Source organism: Diadema antillarum, unplaced genomic scaffold (assembly GCF_040938485.1).
Source record: "Diadema antillarum isolate AM-2024a unplaced genomic scaffold, OU_Dant_1.0 scf00000191, whole genome shotgun sequence".
Classification (NCBI taxonomy): Eukaryota; Metazoa; Echinodermata; class Echinoidea; order Diadematoida; family Diadematidae; genus Diadema; species Diadema antillarum.
The window spans coordinates 820,176-834,632 of NW_027271080.1; the positions used below are offsets into that span (position 1 = coordinate 820,176).

Consider the following 14,457-nt stretch of genomic DNA (forward strand, 5'->3'; position numbering starts at 1 on the left):
TACTGTACTGTATACCTCACAAGCAAGACAGAATAAAGATAATCATTTTGTTCTTTTGTTCTCTGTACTCCACAATCACACACACATACAAACATATAATACAGAGACACATGTACAGTATGTGACAGTATGTGTATGAAGACACAAAAAACACACCCACACACAGATCCACTAGACACACACATACACATACAAGTGTACAACCCAAAGCAAAGATACACACATAAAAGTATACACACTGCCACGCACAAAGCCACACAGACACAGAAACACAGAAACACACACATGCACACACTTTCTTCTCTTTTTTTTGTGGTATTCTTTATTCAAACTTTATTCCATAATATCAAAATCCTACTCACAAAGAAAACAAATACCTCCCCCCCCCCCCCCCACCCACACACAGCCACACAATCAACACCAGTTAAGTCACCACACTGCAAGATGTGCCACTCACAAGTAGCTGAGCTGTGCTGAGTCTGTCTAGTTCCAGTGACTGCACACGTGATATATGAACTCCCATCTCTCTGTGTACACCTGAGCATTCTATACACGTCAGAATACCTAGGTTGGTCGACAGCCACTGCGGATCTGTGAGCAAAAAAAAAAATGAAATATCAAAAAGAATCATGTTACTGACGATTACTTTATCCTTACATTTCTCCATTTTTTTACTAATTTATCATCTTTAATCGTTCCATTATCTGCGACATTGCTAGGCTCGTAAAAGGTTATTTGAAAACACTAAAATTAGTTTATATCTCATGCGAGTTTCTTCACTTTTGTCTCCCTCTACAAATTTAATTCATAGAGGGAGACAAAAGTGAAGAAACTCCCATATGAACCTTCACCCCTCTGAATAATATCTTTCTTTCATTTCCTTTAAATCTGTTTGATCTTTTTGTCAAAATCATTTTGTATTCCAGGGCAGTGTAGTAGGTGCTGAATTTTGCCTGAACTATAAAAGTACATGAACTGTGAATTTTTCTTTGCTCTGAAGAATCTTAGCAATATTGTCCAAGTCATCTTGTTATTTAAATCTAGTCCTGAAAATGGAATAGAAAATTGTGAATTGCAAGGAAAGAAACCCTTGTGCAATTTACGGAAAGTATAATCTTATAGCATGTCAAAATAATAAGATATAAGTTAATTTGTTTTTTCTCCCATAGTAATATTTCAATATTCATGTGCCCTAAAACAATTTCGAAGTAATTTCATAATAGCAGTTGATAGAATATAAAAGTACCCAATACACGCATTGTCTCATTAAAAAAAAAAAAAAAAACTTTATCTACAATAAACACCTACACTGTGTTTATAATATCAAGCATAAACTATATTGTATATAGTATACAGCACACTACAAATTTCCCACAAGCAAGAGTCACACAGCTACAGCTGTATATGCATGAGTTTGTGCCACAAAAGTCTTGGTCTGAACAAGGAAAAAAAAAACTCATAGCGCCACCTGTGTAGCATTGCCACATATGGAGAATCATGACTTTGTAAGCTATCGTTCTCGCCCAACCTGCCGCTGTGCAGTCGCAGCACACGTTGTTGCCAGGCAACCGCTTGACCTCCTTGACAATGCTCTGCGTCAGGTCCTGGAGCCCTCTGCTGGCGACCTCTGACGGCGACGACCCCTCGTTGAAGACCGCCTCCAGGGCGAACTTCTTGCTGTTGTTGAGGACGGAAATCCACTCCTCCGCCTCTTCCTCCGTCTCAGCCATGAAGTGATACGTTCGGTCTTCTGCAGATTGTCAACAGGAATGCAAACAAAAACAAACAAATATGGCGGTGATTGGGCTCCGTTGGTAGTGGGTCTGTATCACGATCTAAAGGACCCTGGTTCAAATCTCGTGTCTAGCTGAGCAAAGTTAGAGTCAGATAGCAAGGATGCCAACCTTGTAAATGGCAATGCAGTATTTTGATGGCTGAAAGAGTGTATTTTTCGTGAAAAAGCAGTTTCTTTACTTTTCCTGCAATAGACATGGGTTGCAATAAAATATGGAAAAGACAGTATTTTCAATGAAACTTGCACTATTTTTTTTTTTTGAGGGGGGGGGGGGGAAACAGTACTAAATACTGTGAAAAACTAACAGTTGACATTTCTGAGATAGGGCATTAAATGGAGGTTATGTGTGTGAGAGAGTCACAATACATACGCAAAAGATCACAAGTACGCAAAAGATCATTCATTCACTATAGAGAACAGGGTGCCACCCTGGTGAAGTGGTTCACCTATCTAACCACACATGATCATCTTCATTAAACTTTGTTTCCTCATTGGTCTTATGCATCCGTGCTCCTCATCTTACACTCTGTTCAGAATTTGGGACCTACGCTTAACAAGCTCGCTTTTCAGTAGGTTCCATCATATTTCTTTAGCGTTATACATAGAACCAAACGTACAATGAGCGTGTTTCTACTGAGAGCACCTCACATCCCTGGCATCGCCACGAATTTTGTCCAACGCAGCACCTCGTATTTTACGACCACTCGAGCTGTTTCTACTGAGCGATAAAATACGAGGTGATGCAAAGGTGACGTGCAAATGCGGCGATTCCGGAAGTCAGGTATTTTTAAGTCACAGATTTGGGTCACGCGCGCACTCACTGTTAATACGATCCGAACCCTGCCTGCTTTGCTACAACTGCGTCGGCTATTTTTTGATTAGCCATTTCTCTTCGTCTTCCCATCCAATATACCCCGAACTAACATACTGGTATCCTGCCACTGACTGATGAGAAATCTTTGGAGATCGAGGGTCCAGTTGAGATTTTCTCAAGGCTGCGACATACTAATGTGGTACTCTCGCGATTCGAGACAATATAAAATGAAATAACGCGGTGTAAAATCAAGTAAGTGATGAGGGCTTAGTAATGCAATAAGTTCGGCTGTTAATCACGCGAACAATAGACGATGAATGCCACAATTCACATGTAACGTAACGTATAGGGCCTATAACACATACACAAGCGAGTTGGTACAAACAAAGCATGATGCGAACACGGTCGCTGTGTGTACACACATATTTTGTACACATGTGTCGAAGGAGTGTGTGCGATGAACCGATTGAAAAGCGCGGGGAGAAATTCTAGACGTCCGATACACCACGAATTTCGCTACCCGGTGTGTTTCTACTGAGAATCGTACTTCGCGTCACCACGCATCGACCACCTCAATAGATGGACGACGGAGCACCTCGCATCAGCCGGCATCGGCCACTACCCGATCTGTTTCTACTGAGGAAAAATTTGAGGTGTCACCACACATCGGCCGGTATCACCACACATCGGCTGGCATCACCTCGAATTTTCGTCGCTCAGTAGAAACACGCTCAAGGATTGACCGCTATGTTTTACATGCTTACAGTACATTGATTTACTGTGCATCCAATCCGGATATTATGATTTACTATGTTTTTATTATATTTGATGTACATTCCTTCATTGACAAATATGAAGATGAATTGAATTGAATTGAATTGAATTATTCTCATTTGTCTAGTACCCTATGTTCATCTGCCACACTTGTAGTGTCACAAGATAAAAATGAGTCCATCTTTATCAAAGTTTTGTTGTGGGAGGGAGGTGATCTGCAGACAAGCAATAGTCGATGCAACTCTTTCACTTACGTGCCACGAGGTCAAAGTACTTTCGACTGGACTCCTCCAGAGAGGGCTTGACCTGGCAGGTCAGAAGGTTAAGGGTCGCCGGGGCGCGGGTGGGCGTGGAATGCGAGATGTGGAGGTAGCCGTCGCACACCTCGCACTTGCGCTTCTGGTACACCTTGCGCAGCCCCTCGGTGCGCTTGTGGAGGTAGCCCGACTTCTCCGTGCCCATGGCATTGTTGGTCTGAAGCTGGTGGAGACTGTATCCCTGCTTTTCGGGCGGGGTCTGATGGGCGTGATGTTGCCATGGAGATGGAAGAGGTGAAAGACCAAACTCATTCAGATTTCATAGGTTATAAACATGAATTCCATGACATATCGTATTGATGTCAAAACTACTGGAATTTCAATAGTTGCTTGCAGGAAAAATGTTTTTACTTTTTGGAACTTATTCAAATCATATCAATGTTCATACATTCATTCATCATAATGCACGACATGCAGTGCATTCACATTCTTATCCAACCACAATCAATGAAATGTGATTTTATCCTAATCCATTTCACAGAGAAGACAAGACATGGAGACGTATTAACCTGTCATCATATCCCTCTCAATTGGCAATCGGTTTGGAAATGCACTTCAAAAGGGAATAAACCCAAATGGTTGTGTGGATTGAAGGGATGCAGCAATATTAGTGGAACACATTGATCAGCGAAGTGTGATGAAAATTGGACAATCCATAGAAAAGGTATAAATTTGCAAAGTTTTCATGCTTGCCATCGCTGGATGAGAAGACTAAAACAACTTGTGACCTCAAGCATACCCCGGTATACAGAAAATATACAGAAAATTCCTTATATTTTCACTTTTCAAGCATGATGAAATAGCACTTGACTGACTCCTTCAAGAAAACAGGAGCAATAATATTACCCTATGTCAATAACAAGTCGAGGGAGTGTTTACTTTTCATTAAAAGAATTGATTTCGATAGAATTCTTTTTATACTCAATTTATATCATTATACTGCAGTGATGTCACAGTCGATAGTAGTCTTTTCATCTAGCAATGGCAGCAGCAAAAGTTTAAAGGGATGATACAGTATTGGTGGAGATGAGAATTGGGCTTTGAACTTTTTGCGAGATACCAAGAAAACACTTATGAAATAGTACAGAGCATACCATTCTAAGGGGAATTCAAAGTTTATTTGATGAAAATCGGGTTTGGAATGACTGAAACATCCAAAAACAAAGTAAAACAAAGCGATTGTAATAAAGTGTGGGTCCCACACTTATCAGAATCGCTCTGTTTTGGATATCTCAGCCATTTCAAAACCAATTTTCATCAAATAAACATTGAATTCCTCATGGAATTACGTGCTCTTTCATATTTCATAAAAGGTTTCTCATTATCTCACCAAAAAAATGTTAGAAACCTAAAATTATGTCTCAACCAAAACTATACGATCCCTTTAAGACTTCATAACTTTTCAACAGATTGTGCCATTTTCCTCACACTTGCTGATGTTTTCTACTTTATATTGCTGCATTTATTCAATCTACATGTGTATTTGGCTTTCATTCCCCTTTGATGCAACAACTTTTGAATAAACTCTACATACATACAGTCTCATGGTATAATGTCATATTCTGGGAGTTATCTAGAGGGGTGCAAAGATGCACCCCTGGGGGCGTGGTCTACGCACCTCTTTGTCCATATTGAGGCTGTTCTTGAGGACCGTCTTGAGTTCCGACAGCTGCCTCTTCTCCTCGTCGTGCCGCGACTTGATCTTGGAGACATTCGTTGACAGCTCGTCGATATATGACTGAAAGTGTTCGACCGTTTTGAGGCCATCCCTGAAATAGCTGCAATCACATGTGTATGGAAAAATATGCATATTCCACTGTTTAAAAATGTGTATAGGCCAGTAGAACTATTCAATTCAGGTGGAGGCATTTTCTTTGATTAAATACATCATCTTCTTCTTTTTTGTCAGCAAAAGAATAAAGAAAGAAATCATCTAAAATCAAGTTTTGACTGAATTGGTGTCAAACTGCTTCATTGCTGGTATGTTTAATACATGGAAAATATGTGTGTTTCACTTATAAGTTTGTTCTTCTGGGGGGGGGGGAGGTGAGTCTTCTCCTTTCTACAACAGACATTACTCTAGTGTCTTGGAAGGTGTCATTCATTTAACCACAAACACAGATACATTGATGCTCACTGTAACTTTTAATTTCTTTTTCCTCATATTGTATTGTAAACAACATTGGATATGAAGCTTTCAATACTAAGATTTCACTTGAATATGGAATGGGTATATGGAAATATTCATACACGCAAAGGCACCTTTTCAATTTATGCAATAACAAAAAAACCCCATATGTACACCCTCTGATTTTAATATTGTAAGCATACATCGTCAGCTGAGAATGATAAGATCATTAAGGTGCCTCGAACACTATGGCTTTTAGTGGCAACTTAACACCCTCATCATTCTCAACCAACAATGTAAACAATGTAGTTACATGTATATGTAGGCAGACCTGTAATGTCAACCTTTAATGTGACCCAAATTAATGGCACTGTCTCACAGACTCAGATTCTGTACATGGTACAGTTTTCATCTAGAGCCCATCATAAATTCTCCAAGTTTACTGAAGACATTTTGCATCTGAACTGTTTTTTTAAAAAGTGCGAAAAACATAGGGCACAAACGCTTTCACAGTAATACCAAATTTGATCAAATTTTGCCCCCACGTTATGGGAGAGTCCCTGTTGAGGGAAAGAGTCAAGGAAACCAAGCGGCAGAGCTCACTTGTTCTCTGCCCGGAAGTACTCCACGAGGTGCTGGACCAGGTCTGCTCCTTTCTTCGCCTTGATCTCATTCACTTTCACCAGGTACTGCAGGAATGAGTAACAAGATCGACAAAGCAAAAAGGTAAGATCCCATAGCTGAGCCCAGCTCTCTTGGGGGCAAAGTCACATACCATGAATGCAATCAAAGTGGTCATCTGTCTATGGCAGCCAACTGTCTATAGCAGCCACCTGTCTATTATGGCCATCTGTCTATACTGGCCACCTGTCTTAGCGACCATCTGCCGGTAGTGGCCATCTGTCTAAAGCGGCCTCCTGTTTATAGCATCAACCCATTTATAGTGATGACCTTTCCATAGCTATAGAGTAATTATCCCTGCTTGCGACAGAGTGCCTATATGCCACAGGGGCAGTTTCATTCATTGATCAAACAGCAATAAGAGCATCAAGTGTGCTTAAGTCATACTTTTGAACAAAAGTGGGAGTTACTTGCTAGTGCTGTGGGAAGTGAGAGTATTCTCGTACTTGATTGGCACTTTTCATCAAGGAATGAAACATCCCCTGCCGCAAATAGGTGCCCTGTCGCAAATAGGGATGATCACTGTATTGTAGAATTCACAAACATTACAAAAAATGGGTCTACCATGATCCATTTCCGCTTTAATAAAACTATCTTCCATTTTTGGCGAGTAGCTCATCTCCTGTGAACCATGTGAAAACTTTTTTTTAGAACTGACAATGCCTCTGGCATCACTTTGATCAGGGTTCATATCTTGAAAATTGTGACCAAATAGTCACTTTGATGAGGGTTCACATCTTGAAAATTGTGACCAAATAGTCAGAAGACATTGATCAGCATTTAACACAGTCTCCCTTAATGGTACAAATTGTATTAGACATTTGTCTGAAATGAGTAAGCTAACTAGAAATGTCGCTATGGCGACTGATATGCCTCCCCCATAATGCATGATTCCATTTTCACAAAATTGGCAAAATATTAAAATGACAAGTTTGTCACAAATGTGTTGAATGTCCACCTTCCTTGACCTAGGTTTAATTGGATGAATAGGACAGCATGTATTTGGGATTCAAGCATTGTAACTTGACTTTGACCCATTCATACGTTAATGCATTGAGTAATTTTCAAGGTACGGAGAAAAAGTGCAATTTCTGTATTGAATAGTAAATTGTTACCAATTTCATCTGGCCTTTGACCCTAAAATTCAAAAGATAATCACTGTCAGGCAGAACATGCATAAATATGTAGTACGTTTCAAGATAACTTGAGCCACTTCCGAGATATGGAGGAAAAAATTAGTTCAGCATTTTCACTTGATCTTTGACCTTTTGACCTTTGAGGCAAAAACAAAAGAAAAAAAACTTTCCAGAGAATCTCTATTAGGTTATACATGCATACACCCAAGTGTAAACAAAAAGTAATCCTGCTGGCATTGCATAAACATGAGGGAAATAGTAAAATTTTGAAGTGTTGTCCTTGACCTTTGACCCCTGACCTTTGACCCCATGAACCCTATAAAAATTCTCTAGATAATCACTGCCAGTCAGTACATGTATATATACTATGTTCCATGAAGATACCTTGAACAATTTCCAAGGTACAGAGAAAAAAGGTGAAGTTTTAATATTTTTACTTGACCTTTTGACCTTTGACCTTTGACCTCATGACCCACACTTTCACCAGAGAATCTTAATTGGGTAATACATGTATACACTAAGTTTCAAGAAAATATCTTCAGGCATTGCATAGATATGGTGGAAATAGTGAAATTTTATGTATTTGACCTTGACCTTTTGACCTTTGACCTTGAGCACGTTCACCCAAAAGTTGATAGGCACAACTCCACCCCCTAATACACATACATGCCAAGTTTCATTAGGATACCTCAAAAGGTTTTGATAGTTACCCTGTCCACAAAATTCATTACGGACGGACGGAAGGACGGACGGACGGACGGACAACCCGAAAACATAATGCCTCCGGCACCACTTCGTGGCGGAGGCATAAAAACAAGCATGTGATATGACAAACTGCTCAGATGATGCTTTCATTCTTCACAGATATTTTTACCCTTTTCATTTGTGCCGACACCTGATAGAAATATCTGAATAGTTCTGTATGATAGTAATGACAAAAGTGTGAACATACTTCATACATAGATATTGTACATGTAATAAAGTGAGAGAGGGAAACAAACCTCACACATTTACATTATGTTACGAGTGTGAACATACACACTTGTATGTACCTCCGCATCTTTATTACAGTGACTATTAAAGAGAGTGAACATACTTTACACATATCAAAGTAATCATATAATGTAAACATACCTCACACATTTGTAATTGGAACATTCTTCTCTCCTTTTCCATCTCCTCTGCAACCTGGAGGATACAAAAATAACAAAAATAATAAAATACTTTATAATGAACAGCATTTCAATTTCTTTAAACCAGATTCATCAAAGTCAATGTACATTTCCTCTCAAATGCATTGTATGTTCATGCAAATTGCAATGCCTAGGTACGTACAATGTAGACGTCAGCAATCAAAATATCCAAGCTCGATAGCACAAAATCTGCAAAGGAGATGAGTTTAGATCAAAGAAATGCAGGGGAGAACATAGCTAACTGTCAAGTACAGCTACATGTGTTTTTCAAAACCATGTGGAAAATGAAATGAGTCTGCAAAGTAACTCTGTTGTATTGCTTGAGGAAATCAACAAAATGTAGCCGATCGAACCACATAACTCTACCTAACGAATGTCATGCTCGACATATTTCTCAGTGAAAGAGCATTTCTGATCTACCAGTAGTCAATAGACATCTTGTCTCTATCACGCATGCTTCACCAGTTCAACAATAGCCATGGTAACACGGGCAAAAATTTGTAAAGTTTTAAAAGTTTTGCCAGTGTGACTACAAACTTTCTGAAAACTTCTCGCAAGACTTCTCATGAAACTTCCCACCTAAACAAGGGAAATTTCCCAAACTCCTGAAAATCTTTTCAAAGTATGTGCAGTCTGACACTCACGACTGAAACTTTGCTGCCTGTTCACAGAGGTGCCTCCAGAGGGCGTGCTCACTGGGATGTACGTGTGTGCAATGTTTGTGTGACAAAATCAAGTGCTGTCAGAATGTGTGTGCTTTCTTCTTTGTTGTGCATATGGGTAATTCCATGAAGTTGGGGCAGTGTCCATGTAGCATCGTGATATTTAAAAAATACATTTCAGCATAACTCAATACTAATTATGCTATACATTTATTGTTTGTAGGCTTTACATTTGCATTGAGGCCTCACATTTTCCTGGAAATTTTGTGCCATTCAGACTCAATTTTGATGAAGTAATAAACAATATGTAACAGTGTCCTGTAGCATCGTGACGTGTCCATGTAGCATCGTGATATTTCAAAATTTGGTCCTAAGAGACAAATTATGGCAATGGTAAAGCCTATAAACAATATATGTATTGCATAATTAGTATTGAGTTTTGCTAAAATGTAACACTTTATGCCCAAACTTCACGGAATTACCCACGTGCATCAGTGACCCAAACTTCGAGAACTGAAACTTGAAGGATTTTGGCTGCCAATGTGAACAGACAAGCAACCTTCGTGAAGAGTCCTCGAAGTTTAACATCGAGGAGTTTTGCCTCTGTGACTGCGGCTAATTATGTAGTCACTAAAAGTTGCGGCAGAATGTATGTAGTGGGAATATTCATCTAGTCTGTTGAGGGAAAACCCCTCATAGCTGTCATCTGGTTTCACACTACGCTCACACATTAACAAGTCTATCGACAAATCTTAGCCACTAAGAAGATACGATGAATGCATAACATTTTATACAAGTTTGTACAAGTTCCTTAATCTTTGATCAACTCTACAAATGGAGCAACGTGATAACAAAGTAGAAAAAGAAACTAAACAAAGGGGAAAATGATAGAGCAATTCCAAAAGGTCAGAACGGGGCAGGGCAAGACTCCAGGGGGGATTTGGCCAAGCTCTGAACATGGTGTCCCCCCCCCCCCCCCACCATCCCTTCCCCTTCCCTCTGCATTCATCCAGCCACTCAGACACGACCACAGGGAGTTGGCCAGGAGAGATAAAAGCAGGCCCATTCATGTATAAGAATTACTGACATTTAGATCAATTTGCAAAATATTGAATAAAAAATTTATTTTTCTTTGCCACAATCCACGAATCAAAAAAAATAATGATGATGATATAGTAGACCAGCCAAACCTCAAAAAAGGCTCTAGATAAGGATTCGACGGCATTTTTTGTTAATGCTCCGTTCTCATACTGAAAGTCTTGCAAAAATACTAAGGAATAGCGTACGGCCGGATGTCACGCGCGTTTTTGCCGAAAAATGTCATTTTTAGCACAAAATTCAGAAGCATGTCAAAAACCACGATTCTTATTTTTTGCTTGCATTCAATTGATATTTGAAAGATCATGAGTTTCAATTGTCCCTTTTAATGAAATTGCAATTTAAATGTGTTTCCTTAGCAATTTAAAAAGTCATTTTGTACAGCCATGCATGGGGCTCTCAAATGTTTGGGTGTTGTTTTCTCGAAATAATATTCACAGATTTATTAACGTTCTGCAAAGTTTGCTTTTCCAAGCTAATTAGATGATCTTCCAAAAGTAATTTAATGTTTTATAAAACTACAAGTGCTTCTTTAATTGAATGTGTCAATATTATTTCTAGTTTTCTTGAAGAAATCTTTACTTTTAATCAATATTCTGAACTTGCAGGAACTCAGGAAATGCATTTTCGAGCATTTTCCAGTAGCCCCGCGCAGCTTGTGTGCGCGCGAATACTTAATACGTGTGCGTACGTCTACCCCTACGAGCTAGCTACAGGTAAAATCTCTCGCGCGAGAGCTGCATGTTTCGGTCGTTGAGTTGGAAACTTGGTGACTGGAAAAGGGACTATTTCCTTCGAATGTAAGTAACTTAGTAAATAAATACATAGTTCTTTATTGCACTGCGTAACGGAACTTAAAAATCTGTTTTGATCTAACAGTTAGATATACAACTTTGATCTGAGACTTGGTTAATATCAAGGTTCAAGCGCTAGTACTACGTTAGGCCGATGTCTTTAATTAGACTACTGTATTTCGCACCGATCCCGTGGGCGCGGGCATGCCTACCAACCCCCGGGCCGCCACCCGACCGTACCGGCGGTGCTTCTTAGTGGAACACCGATTATTCTGTGAAGCACGTCTTGACACGGTGCGAAAAGAGGCCTAACAAACATTAGGTCTACGTCTAGATTTAGGTGTCTTGTTCGTTCGATCTAGGTTTGTAATCTATGGCCTCATCACATGTAGTTGGACTGAATCCTCGTCTACTGTTAGGTCTAATCTATCTAACGGTTACACTCTCTCTAACTGTTAAATACTAACGTTATAACGTTAGTACATTCTAGCTAGTAGGGGTAGACATCTAGTGTTAAACGTTAGTGTTAGTGTTTAATGTACGGCTACGCCTATTATTATGCCATAACAATTCAATCGGGCTAGGCCCTATGATAGTATAATCACAATGAACTTAACACCTAACGTTTGCACATTAGCAGTTGTATAACGTGGACAGTACAGGCCCACTACTACTAACGTTGCTGCGCTGGTTAGATATATTTGTAGGGCTAGAGCCAGGTCCAGGGCAAGGGGCTGTAGTCTATACTGTACAGAAGGTGTATCCATAGATCTACCAACGTTTAGAGTCTAATATACTAGACCTACAATATAAAATCTAGGTAGGGCCGGGGTCTGAAGCATAAATAGCTGGCGTCTGGAATTAGGATCTAGGTCTAACCTTAGTCAAGATCTGGGCCACTGATTCTACCTAACGTTAGAGGTTTCTAATAACCTACTACTCATATCTAGGCAGTTTTGTTGTAAAGACCCAGCTTACTAGGCCTAGCTAGACCTAAGTTTAGACATCTAGAGGTTCTAAAATCTATGCATAATATGTAGGCTAACTTTGATCAAAAAGTTCATGTTAGATCTAACATTAGAAGATCCTAACATTAGCTCTAACATGAATTAGCTAGACTAATATTAGTCTCTAGAGCAGAGGTCTAAGGTTGATTCCACTCTTTCTGGTATTTGTATACCTGTGGGTTCAGAAAAAGAGTCTAGGATTTAGGCCTAGGTGTTTTATATAAAAGCGAGTCTACAACCAAGTGATCTTGCCATTCGAATATGCCCGAAAGAGAGAGAGAGAGAGAGAAAGTGTTCAGTCCTGACTGCCAACCTCTCCTAATCTGTGAATCATTTACATGTACTCTTCTAGTTTACAAATAGATCTAGTCAAAGAGGAACTGTTTATAAATGTCTTTACTCATAAGTACCAAGTTCTTATGTTAATGTCTCAAAGAATAAAGGTTCATTTGAAAAAAAATGTAAATATTACATTTTAATGGATCATTTTATACCGACTCACTGAAACCTAAATATCTTCCTTCTTCTTTTTTAACTTTTTAAAAAGCTTAAAAGAGATATCATCTTAATAAAAGAGATATATTTTTAGTTATAATTGATTTGCATGGGGAACAAAGAAAATTATGTCAATGTCAAGATGCCTTTTCAAAACAATCAAATTTCAAATTGATTTTATTTTTTGTTCACTGTTAGCTTATAATGCTCTGCTTTAAAGATGAAAAAAATTATTTGAGTCATGTTGATTTCTGTTTTCAGCTAGATGTACCAACAAGTGGACAGACTGAGTCTTGTCTTCAAACTTCACCAAAGAGAGAGACATAGGCCTATCCTGACTTGCCAGAATCTAATTGTAAAGTCCTGAGCTCTTTCTACCTGCAACAAAGTGCAGAACAACCAGAAGGTAAGAAACGGTAAATGTCTTAAATAGCGGTCTAATTTGAAATATCTTTTAAATACTAACTTACTAAGTGTTTGATTATCAAATGTATCACTTCAGTGCCCAGTTGAAAATAATGCCAAATCTAAATACATTGAGTATCAAATATTCCTATTCCATTTGAATAAATTGTAACAAGCATGTTTTCACTTTGACAGTTGCATTACAATGCAGTGTACAAGTACATTGCAAACAAAGAGAGGAGAATAATCTTATACACGTTTATCTCCATTTATATAAGAAGGGGAGCAAATCTATGATCAAATGTGTATTCTTGTTTTCTTGTAAATTCATTGCATGTTCTATTGTAGAGGATCATATGAAAGAACGGTATTCTATCTAGTGAAGATGAGATCATATAAAAATCAAACATAAATGTAATCAAGTAAGATATTATATGTACTGAAATTATTCTCAACCATGTCAATTGGCACAAGTGTTTAATGTGTGCACAGATGAAAATACGTCTGTAGTCACAAATCAATTAACTTTCCATTGTTATTATGTTGCGTTAAGTATGACGTAAGGGTGATATGCTGTGATGTATTGTTCTTTATTTTTATCAAGGTGTCAGCAACAAATGGACATGCTGAGTTTGAGATCACATCCACTAGAGTGAGGGGGAGATAGAAAGATGTCTTGACTGCGATGTGAATGCCCTTTCCAGCTCACAAGTAAGTGTCAACGATTTGAAATTAGGAATATCATCTCATGAATACAAACCGATTTATGCAAGGAAATCATATCCTAATCCACATACAAATGAGAGCATGATACAATTAGATATTTGTGTACAGGAATTACAGGTGTCAAGATGACTTCCATCCTACATAATTCATTTTCAGTAAGATATGGCTTTAGAGCATCAAAGATGATAATATCAATGACATGATTAATGTATTACATGTAAGACAAATTAATGTTGACAGTGGCCTGAAAATCCAAAATCTCATACCTAGGGATTCATGAGATCGTGATGATTAATTCTAATTCATGATGAATGTGTCTGTTTTTTGTTGCAGTATGATTATCCTGTTTCACTCATAAAAAATTATAACTTATTTAAGTTTTTGTTAATTGTATTTTCGACCAGAATTAGCACAGAGTGGACAAAATGGACC

The 14,457-nt window shown here is 38.6% G+C and overlaps 1 protein-coding gene across 1 annotated transcript in view; it reads right to left on the reverse strand.

Annotated features, from left to right (window-relative positions):
- LOC139723458 (arf-GAP with SH3 domain, ANK repeat and PH domain-containing protein 1-like) overlaps positions 1-14,457 on the reverse strand; it is a 139,072-nt gene that overhangs the window by 46,334 nt on the left and 78,281 nt on the right. The window contains exons 6-11 of the mRNA XM_071634702.1: positions 8,780-8,833; positions 6,432-6,517; positions 5,319-5,478; positions 3,638-3,899; positions 1,529-1,750; positions 458-591 (exon numbers count right to left, since the gene is read on the reverse strand). Coding sequence (XP_071490803.1) covers positions 458-591; positions 1,529-1,750; positions 3,638-3,899; positions 5,319-5,478; positions 6,432-6,517; positions 8,780-8,833 — 918 coding nt within the window. The remainder of the gene's footprint in view (positions 1-457; positions 592-1,528; positions 1,751-3,637; positions 3,900-5,318; positions 5,479-6,431; positions 6,518-8,779; positions 8,834-14,457) is intronic.